General features: G+C 46.0%; 1 protein-coding gene across 1 annotated transcript in view; it reads left to right on the top strand.

The window, feature by feature from the left end:
- The first annotated feature begins 5,136 nt into the window (after positions 1 to 5,136).
- Positions 5,137 to 26,525, top strand: part of LOC131287273 (tensin-1) — a 111,832-nt gene continuing 90,443 nt past the window's right edge. The window contains exons 1-2 of the mRNA XM_058316308.1: positions 5,137 to 5,268; positions 10,809 to 11,816. Coding sequence (XP_058172291.1) covers positions 5,203 to 5,268; positions 10,809 to 11,816 — 1,074 coding nt within the window. The 5' untranslated portion in view covers positions 5,137 to 5,202. The remainder of the gene's footprint in view (positions 5,269 to 10,808; positions 11,817 to 26,525) is intronic.

Below are 26,525 nucleotides of genomic sequence, written 5' to 3'. Positions count from 1 at the left end.
ATGTAGTTTTCTCTTGTTTTTTTTTTTTTTTGTTATTTATTGCTCCCCAATATCTCACTGACATCGTAACCAACCAAGCGTTGAAGTCGTTGGTTTGCCATGTGACTGGAATCAATTATAAACGCAATAAATTGTGCATTCGATTCCGACACATGCACCCACGGGTGAGAGATATTGCATTTCCTGTTCCAGTAGCTGGCCGCCGGCACATCTGCAACTGCCACCGCCGAAAACTGAAATCGAGAGCTGCCAGAAGTGAAAGAAACGGGGAAAAAACACGATCCAAACCAGAAACATACCGCTTAAAAGTGAAAACCACTTAACACCCTCCGGTTCCCGGAGCAGCGACCGAATGTTCGAAATTGGCTTTGATAGATGCGCATTTAATGTGCAAGTAATTTGTTCTCCGTTCCTTTGTAGCACATTTATGGTTTATCCGTTTGCATGCGATGGGCCATGGTTGTTTCGCTTTGTTTTTGTGTTGGCCAAAGTTTCTTGTTGCTGCGCGGCCGCAGATCTGTTTTATTTCTTGCTCCATTTTTCACGCTTTTCGCCACCGATCACTGTCAGGCGGACGTGTGAATATTTATTTCAACCAAGATGAGACCTTTAGGGGGGTTTTGTTGTGGTCCTCGTACGATGAAGGATGCCGGTGGTTTTGAAGGTTAATCTTGATGATGTAGCTGGTAGAACGCAGAAGAATTACATCCTGCAATGTTTGCTTGGTTGAAAATATTGGAGTTGTTGAACGAAATTGTTAAAATAGGCGACATAAAAGTAAAATAAATAATTTCAAACGAATATTGGAATTAAAAATTGGTTAAAAGGATTTTGTTGCAGTACTACATATTTCCCCAATTAATATTAAAACAACGAAGTATTAAATGTGTGTACCATCAATCTCAAATGTATTCACACATGGATGGTTTCAATTTCAACTCCCTTAATGGAAAGCTGCACATCGGGCCGCCGGGAACAGCATCCTACGCAAATACCAGAGCTTTTGTTCGGGGGCACAACCGAATAGCAACACTACTCTGAACCTCTTCAGCATTCAAAGCGCTGTTGCAACGCTCTTCAGATGCAACCGTTCGGTTGAAGTTTCCATTCAAACGATCCATGCATAAAAGCATCGAATCGACAAAGCGTCTCCGGAACGGAACTTTCTCCAACCCACGTGCGATGTCGTACCGCCCTTCACGCCCCATCGTGCCTAGTGGGCCTAGTACAATGAAAGGTATTGACAGTAAAAGTCAATCCGCACCGTGTCGGGCTATTGATTTGAAGTTGTTTTTGTCAGGGCTCTGGAAGGAACGTTTTCGAAAATTGCAATCGAATGTCGAACGACGACTCGATCAAGCTGCATCTATCTTAGCTGAGGGATGGTTTTTTATATGGCTTGGATCTAGCTTTTCCAATGGATCAACAGAGTGGATAACAAAGGTACAGCTAAGATAGGGATGAATTCGCGGACCTGTGAACATTATACTCCTATGGGTTATAGATACCTTTTAGCAAGCAAAGTTTAATGAGAACCGTCCAGGGAAACGTCCAAAAAGACATGTAGAAACTATTCTTGAAAATACACAATACTAAACGATGCATTTCACATGAAGCAATATCTCTGAAATCCACTGCAATAGTCTAAATTCTCAACGGCGACGTGCTTGTTGCTGCTTGAAATCCCCTTTGGAGCCGCGCCGCCAGTGACAAATGACTACAAATAACTCTTCCAAAGCCTAGCCTAGCCTGTGGTGGATCAGCCCAGCAGCCACCCGATGCCAAATGTGCTTGTAATGTACATGCACGTACGTTGTATCTTCACGATGCGGGAAACGACGATGCGTTCGGTGGGAGCTCGGAGCCCTCGGGCCAACTCCAGCGCGGACACGACGGCCCGCGGGAATTGGAATGGACATTAGACATAAGGAAAAACAAATGGCAGTGGAAATGCAAATGTTCGAACGAGATGGCGGAAGGCTACGGAAGAAATGGATGCTAGATGTCGAGTGATGCCAGTGACAAGTTCGGTACGGAGCGAGTATCGGTTTTGTCGGGCCGATGGATGGTGTATCAGTTTTTGTTTGCTTTCCATTGCTGAATGCAACAATGTGCATGCCCTCGCGAGGTGTAGCCCGATTTGTTTTGCCAATAGATCTTTTGAGGCGTTGTCAAGAAAACAGAATCCATGAATACGTACTTTTCGCATGCTTGCTTCGAGTACTATTGGAAAAACATAAGCCAAGAAGGTGGCACGAGATGACATAACAAGTAGAGTACACTGCGTCCCAAAATGATAGCCTCACCCAGTTTTTTCACTCATATGCTATTTTAAATGATCGCAAGGTAAAATAAACGACAGAAACATATTTCTCAATCTAAAAGAAATGTGTTTCACTTCTAATTTATCAGAAAAAAGAATTTAATTATAACATTTTGGTCAAAAAATTAAAAAATGGAGTGTCCCATAATGATAGCCTCACTTCAAAAATCATTCAAATTAACAAAGCAACCCAGTTCCTAGCCACGTTATCAGTTGCCAAAAGTAATTTTTAAGTTCTCTTACTTTAATTTGTAATTTAATTTGAACATTGGAAGCAAAAAACAACTCCAGGAACGAGAAAAAAGTCAAATTGATGCTTATCGCTTTAATGGCAAGTCAAATCATGAGATTGGTGTGCTAATAAATAGATTTAAGGGGGGCTAGTTATATGGGCAGTTGATATGGGCTTCAGAAGTCTCCTGGTCGTCTTCAAAATCTTTCCTCGCGTGATAATCGGAAGATTTTTTAAGTTGCTTTCAATGCAACCAAAGGTTGCCGTAGAACAACAAACGAATTCTGGTTGAATGTGTACAAAAATGCTGTGTTGCGAGCTTTGAATTCATGTTCTGATATTGTAAGAGAGTCCATGAAGAAAGTTTCTGCCCTCAAACTTCACCAAAAAGTCGCTAGATTGGAGTTTGCTACAGAACATATGACATGGAAGAATGAGTGGAGAAACGTAAGTTGTCCGTTTGCAGTCTTGTTCAGATTTTAAATTATTAATTTATGTTAGGTGGATTATATTGATTAAAAAAAGTTAAATATTGATGGATCGGATAGTTACATCCATTACTGGCGAGATTTGAGACGATAGCACGATTTTTCTATCGTATCAATTTTGAAGGTGTTTCGGTCATGATTTGGGCTGCGTTCAGCGGTCATAGTAGAAGTGAATTGGCTCTTGTACCAACACGTATGAACAGCGATATGTTTATCGACATCCTGGCGAATCATTTGAAGCCTTATCTGAAAAATCACAACACCCAACAGCTCATTTTTAAGCAATAAAATGCTGCCGGGCACGCCCGCAAGACAACAAGAACTCACCTTGTACGGTCGGATATCAAAACAATGTCTTAGCCAGCCGTTTCCCCAGACCTTAATCCAATGGAAAATATTTGTGGAAGGCTAGTTCAAGAGATTTATGAAGATGGGAGACATTACGAGACCATATAGGAGCTTAAACTTGCTATCCGAACTGCTTGGCGTTCCTTATCAGTAAATACGTTAGAAAAATTATCGGAGAGCATACCATCAAGCATTTTCCAAGCAATAAATCGTAATGGAGAACCAACTGATAACTAAATCATGACTTTTTAATCTATTTATGCTATTTTTGTTGATAATTCGATCAAAATCCTAAGTGAGGCTATCATTTTGGGACACCACAGATTTTAGTTTTTTGTACCGAAAGGGATTGTTCATTCGTTTTTTTCAACAATATTTATGCAAAGTAGTCAGTGTATACTTACAAATATTTGTGTATTTTTTGAAAAAAAATATATGCTCGGTATTCGCCCTGCACAGAAAAAACTAGGTGAGGCTATCATTTTGGGACGCAGTGTATGTAGGAAAGTTATTTTTCCTATCTCTATATAAACATTTTACAAAATCTAACAGTACAGAACATAGCTAGACCGTCTTCCCTAGTATGTACGTGCCTTCTTTTGTTAGGTGGTAAAGCTAAACAAATTCTTTGTCGTGGGGAAACTCAAGTCCAACGCCATATCAGCTGCCCTCCACAGTCGGCAATCGCAATCAGTATCCGTTAAGCTGGGCATGCATGTTGAAACGTGATGATGGTCGACGGTATAGAATTGGATTTATTGACAGCATGCATCTGCCATAGAGTGGAGAAAAGGTGGGAGACACAGTGAAAGAAAGCTCGAAAGTTTTCCTGACTCTCGAGTCCCGGGATAAAGCTGCCCACAAACGGTATTTGCACGTTTGAGGCACATATTTATCCACATTTCGCGCATTAGTGATGGGACGCTTGACAACGTCTTTGGCCACACTCGATCAGCGGTGTTGCCGGTGGTCGTTTTAGGCGCAGATAGGTGTTGACTTTGGATGCAAAATAAGCCAGTTTAAGAGCGAACGTCGAAAGCACTCATGCATCTTGCAATAAGCCAGGTATTATTCAAACCATGAATAGTGGTAATGCCATCGTTTGGATCAGTACAGCACCCACATGCAATATTGTTGCTATTATTTTTACCGTCTGAAACATATCCAATAATATTTGTATATTGACAACAAAATACTGATGACATTGTGTCAACTTACTTATCCGAACATGCATTGAAAATTAGTTGATTTATAAAACTAATTAAAAAAGGTTTATGTTGTTGTTGTTTATAATAAATATTTCGTTGGAAAAACTACGATGAAAGCAGACACATGTGGAGCGATACGAAACTAGCTTTAGGGGTTGGTGTCAGGCAAAGGAAATCGAATCTCAACTTGAATAATCCGTTCATTTCGTTTTGTCTCAGTTCTCGCATTGCTTCAGGATCTCTTTTCCATTAATCCATCTTTTTCCTTTTATCTCATTTCAGATCCCTTCAGGGCGTTGATGGACTTCAAACACACAGTATTACCGGCACCGGAGCAGAGTCTCCCCGGCGCAACGTTACGTTCCAGATGAAAGTGACATTGAAATGGGAAATTGAAGCAGTTACATTGTGGGCGCGTGAACGGATGAGCACAAGCTCCGAACAATGAAACGCCACAAAGCAGCCGTGCATCATGTGCATTCCAAGAAGACTCGCAGTGTCGTGTGTAGTGTAGGTGCTTTATTCGCGCGCGATAGACTGAGTGCTTGCTAGTGTCTGTAGTAATCTAAGTGCAGTGGTGGCAACCCCTAACACCACCGTAAGATGCCGTGGGGTTGCCTCTGTTCAAAGGAGAAAAAACGGCCCCAAATAAGTAGTCCCATACTGAGCGTAAGTACTCTTCTTGACTGCTTCCGGACGGAGATGCGCGGACGGATGTTTATAGTTGTATAGAGTGGCTGTACAGTGAACATGTTTATAATTTCTTATGATGTGCTATAACGTGATATCTTCGAAGGAATGGAAAGATAATTGGCACAATTATAAATTGTCTTATTTTATACAGGAAAACTTCTACATAGTTATGGAGTGTTTATAATTTGAAACTATTTTACACAAGGCCATTTTTATGTTATTTAATTATATAGCCCACAATAATTAATTAATCCATTCTGCAAACAGAATTCATGCGATACTTGCGCCTGCATTTTGTGTTTCTTCTCATGAGAAACTCTGCAGCAAAGGTCTGTACCAATAAAGTCGAATCCCTCAGCCCTTAAACGTACTTCTTTTCCACGGGAATCTGCGAAGGGAATATCGATGCAATTCCAACCCCTCCCCCAACGCGCGCGGGGCGTATACGCCGGAATGACGCTGAAATGAAAATGACAGGCACTGCAATTTTCATTCACAACAGTCATCCATTCACGGAGTTGTCATGCAATCGCTGGCACAGCCTTACATTTTTGCCGGTGGTGTAATGGCTGACCTAGATTTAGTGTCTGGCGGTTTTTCGTCGACAAAAAATCGCTGTGGATCCGCTCAAAGTTGGATGAAGCAGCGGGCCGGAAAGGATGTAAATCACGGTTTTTCTTTGTTTTGGATCCTTGGCGGATAATTAACAGTCTTTCGAACGCACGGCCACTCCAAGGAGGAAGTTCTTTGGGGCATCAAGAAGGCAGCTGGATGGAAAGCGAAACGCCCAGCACGATGGAGGACGTTAATTAAATCAATTGAAAATTTAATTTGGTAAAGGAATTACCATCGAGGAGTAAGTCTGTAAGTGGGCTAAACATCCATAAAAATTTAATTTCATCTGGGACAAGTTTATATAATTAGCAAGATAAAAAATTGGGATATTTATTTGGCAGTATTTTGAAGCAGCAATTATTGAAATTTATGCATCATAAATTTCCGTTTTGTATTCTCAGAGAGCTAATACTGAAAAGTAATGTTTTGTGGTATGTTTATCAACATATTTGGGTACAATATTTCACTTAGAGTTAGCAAGATTTCATAAGTAAGTACATAGTAAAATGCAACAGACTTGCACTTCAAACGTACCCGCTTTCGGATCACCGTTTCCCTGGATTCGTAACTGCCACCAGTGAATTATTGCTTTTCGCTCATTCCGAACCATGGAACTAGTTTAAGTCCTCGTACAAACGCACTTCATGCATCTTTAGCAGTCTTGTGGGATATGGACCATTTTCATGTGGTTTCCGCTCTGACGCCGCCATAAAGATGACGTTCGTAATCCATGCGGCCATAAGTTCTTCACCGGAGCTAATCTCACACGAGTATATAATTGTGCGGTTAGCTTCTCTATCATTGGCCGAAAGGAATTGCACACTTAAGCTGCGATTATCTGACCGGGTTCTTTCGTAGACCGAAGAGAGTACGCATGTTTCACGGGGATAGAGTGTCCCGAGATTATCCGATGTCCAGCGGCACACGGTGTGGTTTTTCTATCGTTCGCTTCGATCGCAAATCAATACATCATCGGTACACGCCGACGGCTGCATCGGATCGTTATCCCATTTTTCACCAACCGATAGACACGGAACGCCACGGACGAGTCTCGCTGGTGCTCAAGATACGGTTTGCTTGCGTTGCATATCACCGCACGGTGTTTTTGCCAGCCCCGGTATTCAATAACACCCAGCGTGAAGCCAATCGGAGCTATCGGGGGTACGCAAACCCGACCTAAAATCCGACCACAAATGCCGCAAATTTCAACGCCAATTCTTTCGTCTTTCGCTTGCACACGAAGGGAACGAATGGCCGGTTTTGCTGAAAGGTTCGCGTGAGCATGGAACCCACTGGTGGTCGAAAAATTTACGAGATCTGAATTCCGTTTATTGCCGTTCAAGTGGCGAATGTTTTGTCTAAACGCCACGGGCGGTGTAATATAGGTTGGCTGGCGAAAATTACAAATCATCCAAGTGAAATGTCGGAAGGTCGCTTTTCTTTTTTGAAGTTGCAATTTGTTGAAATCTTATGCAAAGTATAATCTATATTTGAATTACAAAACATTTTTTGTATTACGTTTTCTTTAACGTACGTTTAAAAACGTACGTTTTTTTTTCCCAACCTAAAAAAAGGGAAATCAGAATACAATTTATTGCAGCCGATTGTACATCGCTACGAACTAACGAAATGAACTCATCTTATTACTCCATCAAATCGATGGTTGGTTCCTTATCTCATTGAACTTTAATAATATTCAAACATGTGCATGCTTCGCGTTTGCTTGTTTATTTTCATTAGGACTTGTCCGTGCGCATGTTTGATATTCAAAGATGAAAGTAAAAAATAGTTGGTCAGACAAGCATAAAAACATCAAATGAAAGGATTTTTATTACGCTGTGGATTAGAAAAAAACGAGACGCTAAGTTATTAGTGCCATGCATAGTTTATGAAACAGATTTAGACTAGTGATTACTTGTTTGCTCGCAATTCTTCCGTCGATAGTTTATTACCATTAGATGGCTTTGAAAACTTCAAACTGACACAATTTCCTGGCGCTTTCGATTTACAGTTAATTTGACTGGTAAATTTCTTCACTCCACATCAAACAAATTGAAATCAGTTACGATTCGACGACCATTTTCAACATCTTGCAACGCTGGTGCTGTGTCCTCTTTACGACGGGTTTATGGAGGGGTTCTTTTTTTGACATTAAAGATGCCGGAAAGTTTGGCCAGACTTAACAAATCCCATTTCACGAGCACCGTATAACCTTGCAAAGTGATCACGAAACCGAACGCACGAACCGACCGGGTAACCATGAGCGATTATGGAAAACTCAATTAGTCTTAGCGTTTTATCTCCTCTCCGATCTTTCATCGTGCCATCCATCCAATACCCGTCCCCCCAGCCCTTCCCTCACACACCAGCACACACACATCGCCCTTTAATTGACCGACCCGAGTCGCTTCCTTTCGCGGAGCAGATGTTACGTCGAAACTGCCGCACCCGGAAACCGTGGGCCCCAAAAGTCATTAACTTGGCGCAACGGCGAGCGGCGTTTGGCAAAACAAAGCTGTCCAAAGTATTTTCTCACCCCGGCTGGAGGTCGGTTCCGCCCGTGCACCTCGCGCTCGCCTCGCTATATCGAGAAAAAAAACGGTACACTTTCGTTCTCCGAGCTGTCAAAAGAATCCTGCCGGGGATGGCCGGGATTAGCTGTCCGGTTCCGTCGAAATGTTGCGTACGCGTACCTCGAAATGGGTGCGGGTTTTAAGTTTCCAGCCGAAAATGTGTAATTGCATAAGCACTGATGCATCAAATCGCAGTGCATCGGTGCGTGCGGGAGGGGGAAAGAAAATGGTCCACAGCCCTCGCCCATGGAAACTAGGAAGAAGGAAACGGCTCTCGTGCTCGAAAAGGGAAAAGTAAATATTTACCCACCCGGTGTAGTTTACCGCGAAAAGGGAAAAAAGTATCAATTATCAGCCCCACGGCTTCTATTAAATCCATCAGTTAAACGCTACTTCGAGGTGCGTAGGTGTACACGTCCCCCTCGTTGGGGAAAAGTGAAAACGGTAGCAACTGGGTTTGTGTGTTCTCTTGACTTTCGGTGAACGTTCTTTTCCGGGTCACGTGTGATTTTATTGTATCAGCTGAGTGAGCGGGGCAGGGCGCGAAACGGAAACGAACGGTGACGAAAGATTTACACTACCTCTTACGACGGCCGATGAAATAAGAACCAACGCGCAGCCATCGAGCCGGCGAAAGCGAAAGCGAGTCTAGGGCTGGGCGAGCGAAAAGAAAACAGACCGAAAAAACAAAACAACCCTGTCCGTGTGGGAGCTGGCACCCCGAGCGTGGTTTGATAGGGCGAACACAATGAATCCGGCAGTAAGATTATTGTCACTGTCACAAAAACGCTGTCAAATCACTTAAACTCAATTTATGCTAGCACACCACAAATCAATAAAAACATTGCCGAGCCCATTAAGTATGATGGATATTCAATATGGAGAGCGAAGCGTTTGCGCAATCCCGCATCTGTGGCAGGCTTAGGACTCATCCGGCCGGTCGTAAAACGCAATCGGTTCAAGTTAGACGATCAATCTACGAATGCTGATGGTGTTTCATTAGAATTATGGGGAAAAGTTTACGAAAATGGGGTTTCTTTTTTGTTGTTGCATTTCTAACGGTTTCCCACTCCCTTAAGAATTTTTGCAGTCTATTATTCCTTTGCTTATGGTTTTTATTTTAACTGGCTGTGCGACAGACATGAACGTTTGGTTTTTGGGTTCAATGTTTTTAAATGTTTCTACTAATTAAAAAACAGATTTCCATAAATATATTTAAACCTTTTTTTTTTTAAATCAAATCGTGTCGGGAAATCTGTGCTTCCGCGTCGATTTATCCAACACGAACATTGGCTTCATATACAGTTCGTATATTGAACCTCTCATCGTGGTTTTTAAGGTTCTTGTTTGATTGTTTAATTTTTCCACAAACATATTTCTACAAAATTAGTTGTGTTGGAGTCTAAAGAATTGTATATGTATACTTTTATCACTAAAAAACAAAAATTGTCCTTTTAAAAGGAAAATCATTCCGGTTTCGGGGAGTGAAAGTTTCCAAAACGTGTCAGAAAACACAATTTAGTGTAGACTCGTATGTTAGTGTGTTTTATTTGTTTTCGATATTTGTTTTTTTGTCATGTGAACCTCCATACCCGGGTCGGAAAACTTTTTAATCACTGTGTACCGAACGGTCTACTAGTTGCCATACACATTCAAGTGCCCATAAATCTCCATTTCCAATCGTTCGATGTCTGATTATCGTCCACGGGGACGGACTCGTACGACGTTGGCATACGCATACTTTATGCTGGAGAGGCTCCGAACCCCAAAACCAAAGCGCTCGTTGACCGGTCAAACATCGAGGACATCGGACCGTGCTATCGTGCCTCCTACCCCCACTGGCTGCAATCTGTTTCTGTTGGAAATTTACGACCAGCAGCAATTTTTCTGGCCAACGATTGCCTTCCTCCTTTCCTGTCTGCTCTCTTTCTCTTGGCCGACTTCGAGGGAATGTGCAAACGTGAATTCATACCACACACAATCGGCAGAACGCTTCCACAGGATTTGTGGGGAGGAATAAACGGCAAGAAACCGATTCCCTGATGCAGCGGCGGATTATGACAATGATGAAGATGATGCTGGAAACCACGATTGGTGGGGTAAAGGAGAGAAATAGGGAGAGAGATAGGGATAGATTTATGACAATCGGACAGAGATTAATCCACATCTACGGACTGTATTTCGCAATTCCCTTTGGTTCCAGTTTGCAACTTTTAGTCATGGTGTTGACATTTTGACACAGAAGTCCATGGAATTACATTTATTAGCGCGATGGTTTTGCAACCAAAATAGACTGACCCAATTTCTTCATTACCGTTTCCATTGCAGCCGGAGGATTGTCAGAAGCTCCAGTTGCTTCCCGCCGCTAGACGTCCATTGCTATCGGCCGCGGAGAAACTAGAGGAGCGCCTTCTTCCACCGAATTCCGGTGCCGGCGGTGAGTTCGACAACGAGAGCAGTGAAGAGACGCAACCACCGAGCGATGCTGGCCGCGACCGACTGCAGCAGCAGCTGCTGCAGAAATCGAAGCTCAAGTCCTCCAACCTCAAGAGCACAACCTACACCCGCAACACCGAGAACGACAAGCTAACGCGCCATCTGAACACCGTCAAGTTCAGCTTCGATGAACCGCACCGAATCCCGATCGACCAGCAGCAGCAGCACAATGAATCTGCCAAACCACCGGATCGTAACGAACCTCCTCCCAAGCCAGACCGTAAGACGACGACGACTACGACGGCGATACCAAAGGTCGTAGTAAAAGCACCGGAAGCAACCGGCATCGGTGACAACGGAAACCAACCCAACATCGGTAGGGACGATGTTGATTGCAACGGCAACGGGAACTATGATGTGGTGCCGTCGATTAAAATCAGTGACGATTCCGGCAAGGACGAGCTGCAACCGTCGGTCGATGAGAACAAGAACGAAATCATCGTCGGGGCGGTGGGCAGCGACAGCGGCATCCCGTTCATCGACGAGGATCCGTCGCAGATACTGAAGCAGCTGAACGCGAACCCGCAGCGCGGTCAGAACTTTCACGATGCGCGCGTCATCACGCTAACACCAAAGAATGTGGGGTCGGAGGCGACGCGGGTGGCCAGCGAGCAGGCCAACCGGGACCGGATACGGTTACTGGCGGATACGAAGAAGTTCACACGGTTCCTCGTCGAGCCGCAGGTTGAGGTGGCCAAGTTTACACACATCTTCCAGATTCTGCCGCCGTCGTACGACCGGATCTGCCAGCAGTGCCACCAGGCGCTCCATCTGGACATTGGGTTGCGGTGTGTAGTTTGTGACTTCACATGCCACCAGCAGTGCGTGCGGCTGGAAAAGGTAAGTGAAAATATCTGTTTTTCCATTTATATTTTATTGATTAAAGTCTTCTGACCATATATTTCGACAAAATTTCAAAACTGATACAAAATGTGTTCAATTTAAATTTAAATAGTTTTTCAAACTGTCATTTCAAAGGTGATGGTAACGTACTGTAACGCTAATCCGTTACCGAATAGTGCTCTGAAAATCCAACAGATGGCGCAGATGTCAAAGCGTTACGCGTTACGATATTGTATCATGTCTCGTGATAATTAAAATTTTAAATGGAAAAATCGGTTGCTAAAGCAATTAAACTACTTTTCTTTACTTAGCATATTTTTTTTCAAATAGACCTTGAAGCCTAGAAAACAAAAGTAAAAGAATTCATCAAAAAATCACTCTACCACGGCGAGAAAAGCGTTGCCAAACCAGCGTCCTCGAACCGAGCAGCGGCGAGCATATTTCATTATTTATTTAGAATTTGTCAATATTGTTCCTCTTGCTCTCACGTGATTTTCATGCTAAAACAAACACATTTTTTGTCACTTCATTTTCCGCTGCAAACAGCATCACCTACGGGTCCCTGTTTGCTCCGGATCAACGATCTATCGATTGCAGTGCAAACATGGCGGGAGAAGCTAAGAACGAAGCAAGGCGATCGTGATTTGCTTGTTGTAGCTTTGGAAATGCTCTTTTACAAGTATGATGATATATTTGTTCCATTGGTTCTACTTTACAGTTTCTCTGTGTACTTTAGTAAGAATTATACTTTCGGTGATTTTTCTGTCAAGTTTTGTAAGCATGTATGGTAAATGTTACGTTTTCTATTTTTTTTATTTGAATTGATTAACTTATCAAATGTATCATATTTTTACAATCAACTTTTGCAAATATTTTAAATATTACATGTATGATGCAATTAAATATACTACTCGCACAACAAGTTGTTCTGAAGCGCTCTAAAACGGCATGGAGATCAAAGTTATTCTTGACTCTTTGGCAGCTATCAAAGCGTTGAATTGGAGCTTGCCCTTGCCATATAGCGGAGCTGGTTCGCCTACACTCGACGCGACAACTCCACCAACCGCCGTTTTACTTCCTCCTTCCTCCTCCGCCGGTCGCGAGCAACAAATTACAAATTCGTCGGTGGGCTCCATTCAAGGAAATCCAGTCTACCAGACCCAGGCCCCCCGTATCTCTGGAAAGGTGCCGCTCGGGTATGCTACGGCTGTGGGAGAATGAATTAACGCGGACGAAGGAAGAAACGTATGAATGAATGGGTGAACATCCTCCTTCCTCCCCCCCCCACCACACGATTTCCTGGGGCGGCTCCGACGAGTTTCCTTCTAGGTAAACAAACCATTCTCGCGCAATTTCCCTTTGGTTTACCTTCTGCTGCCATTCATAAAAATGCAATGTTATCAATCTTGAGATGTGGTTCGACCCGGTTAGAGCGCTCCGTTTGTTCCCTTCAATAGCTCCGAGTCCCAGCGCTGGTTTCATGTTGCTCTCCGGTGCGGCATCCTTCCGCAAAACGGCACACCGCACATGGGCACTTGAGGAGCGTAGTTTTATGTTTCACCAGCTAGCAAGCGATGGGGCTGGTTTCCATCGCAGGGTGGAGGGCTGGTTTTTAAAGGAAAACCATTGCGCGGTTGACCGCACAGAAACGAGGGCAAAGAGATGTTAAATCGCACCACCACGCCAAGTGGTATGCCGAGTGGTTGGTTCCGCAAAGGAAGTGAGCTGCAAATGTTTATGGTTTCTTCTGGTGCATCTCGAACGCATCTCGTTTGTGGCTTATGTTTCACTTTCTATTGTGGACCGGGAGTTGTGCGATATTGGTTTCATCCGGTTCGGCCCCCCGCTGTTTTGAAGGTTTAGTTCAGTAGAAACTTTTCCCCAGCTAGCGTTTCATGTTCTTTTATTTTATTTGCTGATATTTGTTACACTTACTTGTCGTTGTTTTTAAATTTGTAGACATGTGTTTCAAATTCTTGTCAACCTCCACGGTTGGGAATATCTGTCTCAAGAGGAATGTTTCAGCAATGAAGTCTCCAGCACGCTCGATCATAGGTTTTCCGTTAGCAAATCGAACCTCGAGCAAACACCCACGTGCGATCGCAAACAAGCTCGCCTTCCGAGTGACGGCCGGAATCGGCAGAACTGTTTCAGAAAGTCATTTTATTTTAGCACTCCGACCGTGTCGCTTGGAGCGAGCACGCGACTCAATCTCCCCGCGTGAAGTAAGAAGGAAGTACACACAAAACCAAACGATGCCGGTTTGTGGAGGAAAGGAAAATAAACCACATCGAGGTGGAAGCGGGACGGAAAAAAGGTAATCCAGATTGACAAACTATCCTACACACAGAGAATAACTGCCTAACTCGTGGTATGCCAGCCACTCATGATTGTTATGTTGGCTTCCCTCCTGCGACCTTCTGCGACTGTTTTCTTCTGTCCCTACAATTAAAGTACTTGTACTCAATCGACGATGACTTGAAAGAGGGGCGGGGGAAAACGAGGCAAAGAGAGGGATCGACATCTCAAGAGGCACCGAGGAGCGCCCACAGTGTTCCCGAAAAGAGTTGTTAAGAGGTGCCTCTTCAAAAGCGTCCCTCTTGTGTATATGTGTGTTTTTTTCTGTGGAGAAAGAACGAAAATAAATGCACTTAACCGCTTCGCCCCTCGCCGCCCCTCGCCGGCCCCGGGCCGGGACTTCGCTGAGTCGGCCATCCTTCAAACCGGATCTGGCCCACCACCAAATCCCGGCGGCCCCTCCGGCAGTGCAGCATTCCACCGGAATCGATTTGTCACGCGGTTCGCGTTTGGTCCGTGCGCGCACACGTCGATCGCCTTGGTGGCCAATCGCGCACACACGTTTGCATCGAGCATCGCCGATTTTCCCTCGGAGGAAGTCAATACTCAGACGGTGCCGAATCTGTCGCGCGCGCGATGGGAAGCGGTATTCGGGCAACATCTGGGCGTGCGTTGCCGTGAGACGTTGAAACGTCCTCGCAGCTAATCCAAAAATTAATTTCCTGTCGAGCGGATCAATCGCCTAGATTGCTTTACTTGCCTGGTATTTGTTGGAGTTATTTTAGCCTTAAACCGAATGCGGATTTGTTCGTTTTAATCTTGTCATCCACAGTTTCCAGGGGGAGTTTTAAAGGAAATTTACTTTTTTCACTCATATAAAAGAGAAACAAAATTTAAACTTTTGTAATAAACTTTTTTCAATGTTTTTCTTTAAATGAAATTTTATATTTTTCTACAAACAACGTTTGCTTCTTCGGTAATAGTTGAGCACCCCCGCGTTAAACATTCTTTCGACGGTTGGCGTGGAGAAGTTAACTCAGCCGTAAACATTTACTCATGCTAAACAACAAACAAACATTCCCGGTCGCAATTTTCGACGCGTTTCGTGTAACTGCTTCGGAAGATCGATCCTGCAGCGGAAGAACCATTAATCCTGCTCACGGAGGACGAGGAGGTAGGCGAAGGAACTGCTGACCCAACATGTGTTCGTAGTTTGACTTTGGCATGCGCCTGCATAAGCAAAAGGGTACAACAACCGCCGGAAATGATCGATTTTACTTTCTGATCAATACATGCATGGCAGATCACACCATAGGGAAGGTTGAATAATAAACTGAATTTCGTTTCAATGTAGCTTGAGTGTGCGCGTTAACGCGTTTATACAATCGGTTTCTCCATATCATCTACTGTTTAGTGGAAAAGAATATTTATTGTAAAATGCCAGCCTTGAGGATGCTAATTTTTGACCATCCTGAAGGCTAATCCGTGTCGTTGGAAGGTTTCATGTTTCAAAGCTCCGCCCAACTCAAGGGCGCTTGATTGGCCCTTGCGTTAAACCGATTAGTTAACCTTCCAAAACCCTCTATCGATCGTCGAGCGCCCGTTGATCGATCCGAAACCGAAAGCAAAGGTAGCCGCCAAACGTGTGGCACAAGTTTATCATCCACGCGCGACGCTTTCCACGGAACGGCTTTTTAAAGCCTTTTCCTTAAGTGTCCACCGAATACCACACACATCGCCCTTGAGAGCTGGCGGCCTAGCGAGCGGGGTGCGGGATGGTGGAATCATCTCCGTAAAGTCCCTTCAAATTACGCAAGATCTCCTCGGTCCCTGCAAGTGGGACAATTTGGTGGACAAACGAAATTTTTGGGGACTTTCGTCCGCGAACCCCAAGAAAGATGCGTTTCCCGGGTCGGAATCGCATGTAAGTTTGTGTACGGGAAAGTGTGGCATTATGTAAAAGAATGTTATTGAAAATATACCGTCTTATACAAACGTTTATATTTAATGTGAATCAGATTTTGTTCTATTAGGAACGCAGAGAGAATTATGATTTTTAGGTGCTTTTAATAAATGAATCAATAGGGATATGTTTCCATCGTTAAAGAAGTTCAATTTGCCTCACTTTCCCTTATACTCTAACAACCGGTTCTCTTCCCGCGAGTAAAGTTGTGAACAATATTGCGTACAACGCTGCACGGCACGAAAAAGCCGCGCAAAACCAATTGGAACTTCGTGAGCAGCAGTCGTGTTTGAACCTTCGTCGCGGAAGGACGTACGTTTTCGTCGATGCTCCATCGATTTGATGCGCGGGAAGAAATTGTGGTTATTAGAATACAGTAAATATGTTACACACTTGTTAATGTGAGTTTTAAATGTTTAAACCAGTGTTTTCTAGTTGCATTTTGCAACGATTTGTGCTTCACTGCCATTCGTTTTTTCACACATTTTTAAGTGCGCTCGAGGTGTGTTTTGTTTATCGTTGTCGTGCAGGAGTTTGGTTGGCTCCCCTTCACCAACACGTGGGCTAGATAGGAGGCTGGTTTTGGGGTGATAAGGCGCCAGGTAAAGCCCCCTAGACGAGTGTGTGTGTGTGTGTTTGTATGGTTAGGTGATAGTTCAAACATCGCTATCGATAGCGTTCGATATTGAAGTGAACGCCAACCGCAACGCCTTGCGAGGCACACCTCCCCTTTCCACAAGCCCTCCCGATCAAGCGCCATCGGATGCGCCAAAGGTGCATCAAGTGCACGTGCAAGTGTTGCCGCCCGCCCGTTTGTGCGTTTGTTTGTTGTTTTCCTTCCATTTCGGTTTCACACAACCGCGGTTTGCGTCAGAAGACAAGTGCAGCCATTCCGAGTGTCTCGCGGGTGTGTTTTGTTGTGGTCGATCCTCGTCATCGCGGTTCGCGATCGAGGTGGTGGTGCGTTGCCAGGTGCGAACCAATCTGACAAGGCGTCGACAGTGTTTTGACAGTTGGTGTGATTAATTGCTCCAGCCGGGAAGATCAGATCGTACCGGTGCGTGTCGTACCGGCATCAAGGCTCTGCTTCCTGTGACTAAAATTTATCGTATTTTTTCCTCAAAAGTCAACGTGCTGGCCACCAGGACGCCGTGCGCGTTCCGGTGAAAGTGCCTACGGCTTTCGCAAAAACAAAACAACGAAAAATACCCCGAGAAAGCTACCATCATCAGCGTGCGGCTCTGATATCTCGGTCTTAAGGTCGTTTATTTTCCGTCCGCCCAGCAGCCCGTCAAAATCGTACCGCAGTGCGTCGTTATCAACCGATCGGGCAACTCTCTTCGGGCGACCCCCGAAACGTTTGTGCGTGTGTCGGAAGAAAGGAAGCAAATGAGGTTGAGGAAAAAGAAAAGAAGTAAAACAAAGCGCGCGAGAAGAAAGGCAAAATCCACGATCATCGAAAGTGATCGAAAGCGATCGATCGCCGGGAGACTGGGGCTCGAGATTGTAGGAGGAAAGAATGTAGCAGCGGGTGATGTTTATGTTGGTCCAACACATAACCGCATTGATCACGCCCCCCCACCCCCTCCAAAGTGGTGGCATTTTTGAGTGTGTCGCGTGGGATGCGAGAGTGGGGACGTTGTTTGCTTTTATCTTCGCTTTTTTTTGACGATTTCCAAATCAAATTTAAATCCGGCAAACTTTAAATCTCGACAAACCGTTCCGCCACGAAGGGCCTGAACTGAAAATCGTAGGCGATCTCCTCCACTCGATCGGATAGATTACACGGCGCGCTTTGCCGGGGGTTTTCCCGGGTTCGCCGCCAGCCCACTTACCAGGCCTCGGGTTTGTTTTCAAACGCTTCAGGTTTTGTTTAACTTTCCTACATTATTGCCCCGTTTCTTTAAATGTGTATTGGTGTGGTTTTCGTTTTCAAAACTTTTTTCATTCATTCGTGTACGCGAATGCAGTTCGCGGGGGCCCCCATTGCTATTGGCATCTTGGCATCGGCTCGCGAGGGCCGATGGATTTATTTGAAGTCGACCCAGTACCAATTCTATTTTTACCAGGTCGCGCGGGGCCACTTCGCTTTGGTTTTCTGGTGCTTGTTGGTGTATGGCCGCAGACATCCACGCACGTGTTCGGGGGGTTCGGTTTACCATGGGATGTGTGTCTTACAGTGCTGCTTTCCACGCTTCCAAAGGAAAACCTCGAGGAGCAGGGAAGCGAAAAATTTAGCGACAATTTTGTCTTTTTCCCCCGGTTTTTCTTTGCGTTTTTCCGTACGACATCCACGGGCGTGTATTACCGAGTGGCCTATATTTAACGTCGCCGGGCCACCGGTTGCACTCGGTCGCGTTCGAGAACCGTCCGTAAAATGTGCGTTTTGACCTTTTTTCCTCCGCTAATCAAGTAAGAAATGCTTCGACAAAAAAATAAAGCAACATCAATCATCCTGGCGGTTCCTTCGTAGAACTCCTCTCGGGGCAACAACGCCGACCGGGTAGAAGACTCCTTCCTAGAATGATATTTGCACTGGGCCTTCGGTGGTCTCGTCTTCGGTTTGTTAAATGCCGTTTTTGCCGAACGAAACGAAAGAGAAAAACCACCACGAAACTGCATACAGCTCACCTGAGAACCTGCAACACGTGAGAAGAAGGTGCCAAACGATCAAAGCTCATGCGAGACAGGGCAAAAAGCAACCCCCCGCACTCGAATAGGGGATCACTATACCCTTCCAAAGGGGTTGGTAGGTATGCGCGGGACGGTTTTTTAAGTCGTCGGCGTCGCCGCCGCCGCCGCCGCTGCTGTCAAACACGCAAGTGACAAAGTCGTGTCGTCGGCGGCGACGGCGGTGCACCAGCAGAAATGGCCGTAATGGCGCAGCGACTCAAACGACTTCCTTCTATCGCCGACGGACGAACACCGGGCGGCTCGCTTTCATGTCTCGGGTAGGTGTTGTGCGGGCAGCAACGAGAAAAAAACTCCCATCCCAACCCTCCCCCAAGCGCCCAGCGTCCGTGCGACGGCACTAACGACGTTATTCCGCGACAGTTTGTGGATGGATGTAAAGCACAGGCGAAGTGAGAAAAGCCGCACAGTTTCAGACAACCGTTGACAAATCGATGCGTTCTGGTTTTGGGCCAGTTTCCTGGTGCGCATGGGGGAGATACCGGGGTGCGCAATGCACTGAGGGCTGCAGTGGGAGGGGTAAAAATACGCATAGGTTTTTTTTCGTAATTCATTTCACCTGTATTCGATGAAAAGCATTACTATCGCTCTGACCATTTAAATACCTTTCGCTCGGAAGCAACAGCAAGGTTTGCCACAATCGTAATTGCGAACAGGACGATCAATTAATTTCAAAATCACAGCTGCTCGCCTTCTGCACATTCCGTTGAATGTTGTTTGAAAAATTTATTTTTCTCCATGCTTACGGTTCGTAAAATGGACAGAATTACATCATCTGCAACCTCAACTCATCGGTACATTGCGTCCAGAAGATAACAGTATACTTCGAATTCCGAACATGCCTACGGTGTAGTTGACGCAGATGCCTGGTGACTTCGATGAAGGTCCGCAGTACCCGTCCGAGTCCGATAAGGAAACCGAAAACACCGAATAGCGAGATAAGGCTGATTTTGAAACATCGGCCAGCTCACCCCGGTTTCCATGTTCTGTTAAGTGAGGGAGGTGAGGGGTCTAGAGCGCCGCGGTTACAATTACAACCACATCGCACTGTCGGCGATATACCTTGAAGGCGGGCAAAAACATTTCAAAACATTATGCCCACCCCTCCGATGGCTGCCGGACGTGGGTTAAAGGATGTAGCCCAGCCGTCTGTGTGTGGCGTTGAGTGAGCAATTTATTTCTTTATTTTTCCCGCTCTCAACCTCTGATCCGCGTGATCTTCTATGTTTCTTTTCCGACCTAGACGGAGGTAGGTTGTTAGGGAAGTAAAGGGCATAACGAAAAGAAAGAAAAAACGATGAAATAACAAGTCTAAGAATCAATTAACAACCTCCGCTAGGTTCGAGACTTGGTGAGGGCCCACTCCTGAGAAGTAGTGGTGGTGGCACATAGGAAATCCTTATCGAATTGCTTCGAACGCGTTAAAAGTTTGGTTCTCATAATTGGATCATTGGTAATGGGTTTTTCCCATTTTTGTTTCAAGGTTTGGCGGTTCAAGGTTCATTAAATAATGATTAACAACGTTGATTCACTCGCCTTCAGTAGCAGCTTCCGTGAAAGCGTTCTAGTTCCAGTGCGTAGAGGAACTATTGAGATTCTACCATTTTTTTACTGTTTATGTTCATTTTATTTAGTCACACTATGTTATCCCCACGGTATTTGGGCTGTGGTTTAAATTCAATAGTGGCTCATGTGCTTTTTAAAGGAAATTGTAAAATTCTTATTCTTAAAAATGTAGCCAAACAGTGACCTGATCGAGCAAAGGACAAAAAAGAAAAAGAATTACGCATTTCTTGATTCCCCAGGCAGAGACCCTCTGTGGCAGCATCTGGTTAACGGTGCAACCACTTAACAGTTGGAATGCATGGTGGGGCCCGTAAACCCTGTTCTGCTACTCGTCAAACATGAAAACCACTCATCAGAAGCATCACTTCTGACACGGCCAAGAGTTGTTAGCGGCCGCGGGAACAGAGCGGGCTCGAGCAACAATTGAGAAGCAAAACCGAACAAAACCAGAAGTGAACGAACTCCTCCGGTCTCGTCTCCGAAGGCTAAAGTCAAAGAACTTTTAATCATTATGTTTACTGTAAGATTTTGGATCCGAACACGAAAAGGGAGCGGAAAAGGAGGCTAGCTCCTTTTTCCCCGGGTTCCAAAACCTTATCCCTACGAAGTACTGTGAAGTACTCGACCCCCCTCCCACTACTGCTCGTAGAAAGTATGTCGGCCGCTTTTGTGCCGCTGCATAGGTTGCTGCTGCGTGGGTTTACAGAGAACTAAGTCAGCAAGCCATTCATTTGGGGCCGTTCATTACGGTACGCTGTAATGCTGAAGCGAATTTGTTTGCTGAACTCCATAAATTATGTATGCTTAATTTTGCTGCTGCTGCACTGGCGGCGGTCGTGTGCTGGACTGTTGAAGCACTCTGGAGAACAAGGAGAAATTCCACACCAGCACCGATGATCGTGGACGGTAAAAGAATCTCTGGACTTCTGGAGGACACACCAAAACAAACAATCTGTGGAGTCTCTCAACTGAGGTCCCGCCAAGGGTTTTCGGGAAGTGTCTGGATGTGAAGTAGACGATACCGGCTGCAACGTTTCGTGCTACGGAGACCCTGCCCAGCGGTGAGGTTGGCGTGCAGCATAAAATTTAGTGCTCACCGAGAATGTAGGTTATGTTTAGAGCGGCGAGCACGAGTCAAAGTTCCGCGGCTCGACCGTCGCCATCCCGGAACGGCGCGTCACCCGGAAGGGGCAATCTGTTGCCTCAGACATTGCACGCGGGGGTGTTTTACTTCAGAGGGCAACAACGTTCCCCGAAAGTGCACGTTTTGCGGGGCCAGTTTTCCTCCCAAGGGGGAAAATGGGCAACGAAGAGTTCTATCGTCGAGGGCCGTCGGCGAGATGGCGTCACGGTGGTTTGTGTTTGGGCCGGATGCGATGGTCGGAAAATTGGTTTCGGATTACCTCGTATGCCCCCTTCCGCTGTACCATCGGTCGGGAAGATGATCGATGGATGCTGCACACACGGTTGTGCGTGTGTGTGAGTGTGTAGAGATAGGCAATATTCTCAACCATTAACCAAACGAGCTCGCGCGATAGAAAATATTACCGAAACGTGCGAAGGTATTCCGCGAGGATACCGAACACAGTTTGGCTTCAATTTCCACGGGCACATGTCGCTGCGGGGGGCGCGTTCGGTCGCACCGAGGCGGAAAAACGATCATAACAAACCGGGGAGACGAACAAAAAATAAAACCACCAGTAAGACTTTCAACAAAACATGCAACACGGTACGGTACGGCGGCGATTTTCATGGAAATCCACCAGCGTGCGCGGGCGCGCGCTCGCGCTTTCGCACCCTTTTTCCCGGGGCGGTGGCAATTTGCATTCGTGCCAAGCACACGAGTATTGCACACCGCGGTCAGCCGGAGGGCACAATTCATTTTTAACCGCCTTCGTCCAAGGCCCAGGTCGTCGGACACTGTTCTGATTCTCGGTCCGGTGGTTAAGGGAAGGGGTGGCGGATGAAAAGTAGTCATCGGGTGGTGTCGCTTTTGGCCAAATGGTCGGCATTAACGGCATGATTGCAGAGTTTCCCCTTCATTAATTGGGAGGGTGGCCGGCAGAGTGCAAGATAGCAGCCGTTCGCTGCAGAAATTGACGGATTTTCACCTAATTGCAATCCATGGAGTCCGATTCGGTCGAGAAAAGGCCGACTCCTTGCGTGAAAGTGCAGTGCCCTCTGACCTAGTTTTCCGGCCCTTCGTGCATTCCGCGGGAAACGGTTCATTTGGCTTACCAGAATGGAAAACAAATTTCCTTCGGATTATGCTGCTCGGCGATTTGTTTACGTTGCAATAATTTTACTGACGCTTTACGGTGGCAGGTACGGCACGGATGCTTCTGTAGGACTCAACCAGCAGCTTAAACGGCATACCGTCTGAAAACCCTTGACATCCCGCCCACTCCATCCACCAGGGATGGTTACTTTGTCATCACCCCGTCTTCGTTTTCTGGGAAAGAGAATGGTGGTTATGCGAGGTGCCTGCACCCAGGTGCCGAAGTTGGCGTGTGCTGTTGACTTTTCACAACGCTTGTAAACACTCTGCTAGGTCACTCGTATTTGTTATACACTCATCAGAGGGTCCGGGCCTTCCCAAAAAAAAAAGGAGTTGAAGACAAAAAAAAAGCACGATAAAACTCCACACCGCGATGGTGACGACGATTGTTACGCTGATGGTAGTTTTGTTGCTGCTGCTGCTGATGATGATGATGATGATGATGTTGACGAAATTGTTGGTAGTTAATGTCGCCGTCATCAGCACGTCAACCCCCGGATTCCGGGGTGGTGTTGAGCAGCGAGTTGAAGGGGTTGAGCCGTTTTTCTATCGTTTTCGTCTGTGTATCTCGTATCTCGGGAACGAATCTTGCGTCTCGTCTTGTTTTCTCTACGCAACTTGTTCAGGTTTGGCGTGGATGTTGTTAGGAACGGGCTCCCAGTGACTAGTGCACACCACTCAGACGAGACTCTGCGACGAAGAAAAGAAAGGAAAACCAACCTGCAGTGGGTTGGCGTTGGATAAGAAAAGCTCTCATTTTAATTAGCCTCAAGGACGCCGGGTTGTTCCCTGCCCGAGTGGTTGGAGGCAACGCGCGACATGTGTTTCCATGTGCCTTTGCTCATTCAGTAGCGGGTGGACCTGCGCGGTTGTTTTCTCAGGTGCTGCCCTGACGCCACGCGAGCCGCCATGGAATATGCACTCTCAAACATCTTCACAAGCCAAGTGTGCCATCGGCGCCGTACGAAACAAAACCTTGGGATGGTGGTGGGTGGACTCGAAATTCCCGCCCACCCACCCCAAACGCGGACTCATTAGGCAGGCCGGATTCCTGTCATCGTTTTTGGTGGTGAAAATCGTGATCGCAGTGGTCAACGGTCGGAAAATGCCAACCAGTGTTGGCCTCTGATTGACAGTTATTTGACAAGCATGCAGGGTGCTAACGAAAAAAAATTGTGTGCTCACCACTTATGGAAAAGCGATGTGTTAAGGTCTTCAGGTGGAACGACGGTAGCCCCTAACCGTTCCGGGTGTGTGCGCCCATGAAGAAAGCCTATCATCCGGAGCGGATTTTCTCACCCAAACGACTTACAAATGAACTACTTTCCAAACGACTGGTCGGAGCAGGTTAACGAGGCAGTCGAATCGTACACTACCATTTCTGACCGCTTCTGTTTTGGGCTTACCCCTCATCAATGTCCTTGAGCTTGGTGGCAGGTTTGGGGCGAGGGAGCTCATCGCAGACCACGGTTCGATTCCGGTTTCGGTTGGCTTGACGCGGCGCTGTTGATGGATGTCAATTAGTTAAAGCGTTTTGCAGCAATTTGCGCTCTGTCTGTACTAAAACTTTAGGGCCGTGCAGTGGGTGCATCGAAAAAGAACAATTAGTCCGCTTGAACCGGGGCTTCATAATGTATGGCCACTCATTTTTAAATGGAATAGACTTTTAAATTGCTATTCTTTAGATGTGCTCTTATGACTTTAGTTATAGGAATGGAAACGAGATGTTGAAGGCCACGTGATATCTTTGCCTCAAAATCCATCCAAACTAACCAGAGGACGTATTTTAATATTTTAGTACATTCAAGTTTTCCTTTGACCAATTTAATGTCATACACTATTTCCTTGTTCTGGTTGTCACTGGATTCGCTTACCTGTTCTTAAGCGAATTTCCATCATCCGCAGACCGGTTTCCTCGATCGGACCAGTTCCACAAAAATGTCGCGCATCCTAGCGGCAGCAGAAATTGGCAAAGCGTGATGGAATGTGAACCCATTCGAGCCCACAAAAAGACCAACATAAGACGAGTATCAAAGCGCAAGATAAGACCTCCGCCCCACCTCCGTTTCGGGGGGGTTTAGTCACCGGTTGCCGGTGGGAGGGTAGTTTTAATTTAATTAGCAGCTTAGCTCCTTCGCACGCGATCCACCCTTCGCCGGGGAGGAGAGTGTTTTTTAGGAACCACGTCAGCGGACCGCGGTGGTAAATATTTGTTGGTCGGAGGCCAATCGTACCGGGTGGATGATTTAATTATTTGCTTCTTGATAGCCGGTGCGCGAGAGTTTTTGAAGTTGGTTACTTTACGGCTTTTACGTGCCTCGGAATAGAGTTCGCAGATGTTTGTGCGGTTGAGTTGAGGAGATAAGGTAACTGCGGGGATAGGGAATAAATAGAGACACTCCAATGTTGTCGGCTATCCTATGGGGCGTACTAATGTCAACCAGTGAGCTTCGTTCGCTGGACATTTAGAAGTATCCTGAACGTTGCAAACTTATTGCGCACTAAAACTACTCCACCACTGGTGCCGCGATGTGGTTGCCTTCGCTAAGTACGAGTGATCGAAAGGGGTCCGTTATCTAAGATGTTATCAGCGGACGGGGTTGATCTTTACCTAATAGGATTTGCTCGTTGGGAAACGGCACTAAATCGTGGGTGAACTATTTTGAGGGAGGGTTTGTCGGAAACACGTTGTTACCTGTGCGCTAATTGTACCCATCATTTAGCTTCGTACCGTGATTGACCCAAAAGTTGGGGAAAAACAAATGAAGCCCAAGAAACGTACGGGAAACTATGCTGCATTCGAGAAAAATGGTGTTGCGATTGGCTCGTTTTCTTTTTTAACGCGGTCGGTGCACTGGTGCCGGATGGCATGTAACGCTCCCAACCGAGGTTGCCTTCTTTCAACAATGCACTTTACCTTCCCCGCAAAGAGTGTAGCCGCCGGAAGCCATCGTTTTTCCCTAAATGGTCCGACAACTACGACAAACGGCGCAAAACCTTGCCCAGCTTGAGCTTCACAGTTATTTGCGTGCCAGATTGTGATTAATAATTGATGCTTTATCAAGTCTACTGTGGCATTATTCAGCTCCTTCATGTCTCCTCTCCTCCCTTCCAAACCCGGCATGGACCCGGTGTTCCTGGCTGCCGAGTCTTCTGTTTCGATTTTCTCTTTCTTTTCGAACCCAAACGCTTCCGGAAACCCGTTCTCGGACCAAAAACAGAAAACACGCCGCTCCCCGCACCCTAAGGCGAGTTCCATATCCAAATCCGGCCCCGCCGCTCGAAAGTCTCCCCCGATTGGTCCATCCTGTCCGACGGGAACGGAAGGCGAAACCGAGCACCGAAGCTTCCCCGAGCGGCCGAAGCAAAACAAATGAACTTTAATAACACCGAATTATTAATGATCATCAATTTCAAAATAAATAAAGAGATCCGTTTGTTTTTCTTGCGCGGGCTCCGTGGTTTGCATGCTCCCTTTTGTTTCCCTTTTGTTTTTTTTACCTTCTCCTCCTGTAGCGTCCATGTGCCATTTGCCCTCTCGTGATCTTGCGATCGAGCGAAGCGATCGTAATTTGACGGCGCGTTGAGGCCTCCCATCGCTGGGGGGTGGTTTGGATGAAGTTTTAGTTTCCCGTCCCGGTCTGAAGTATCATTTTGTTAATGCAAACAGTGCGCTCCCTGCGCCCTCCCAGGCGCTGAATGGCCCTCCGTATCTCAATTAGAATCTTGGCCCATAAATTTCTCCGCAAACTCGGCGAGGTACCGTGAGTCGTTGGCCTGCTGTTACTTGGGGTTGTGCTGAACCAGCAAACGAGTTGCCCGTTCCGTCGTCGAAGGTTTGAGCTTCCAGCGCGAAGGGAAAACTTTCCCCAACCCCTTGTCTCCACGGGGCGAAAAATCGGATGGAAGA

The sequence above is a fragment of the Anopheles ziemanni genome, chromosome 3 (assembly GCF_943734765.1).
Source record: "Anopheles ziemanni chromosome 3, idAnoZiCoDA_A2_x.2, whole genome shotgun sequence".
NCBI classification, from domain to species: domain Eukaryota; kingdom Metazoa; phylum Arthropoda; class Insecta; order Diptera; family Culicidae; genus Anopheles; species Anopheles ziemanni.
Note: the sequence above shows the minus strand (reverse complement) of the source record. Positions and strands in the feature narration are given on the sequence as shown.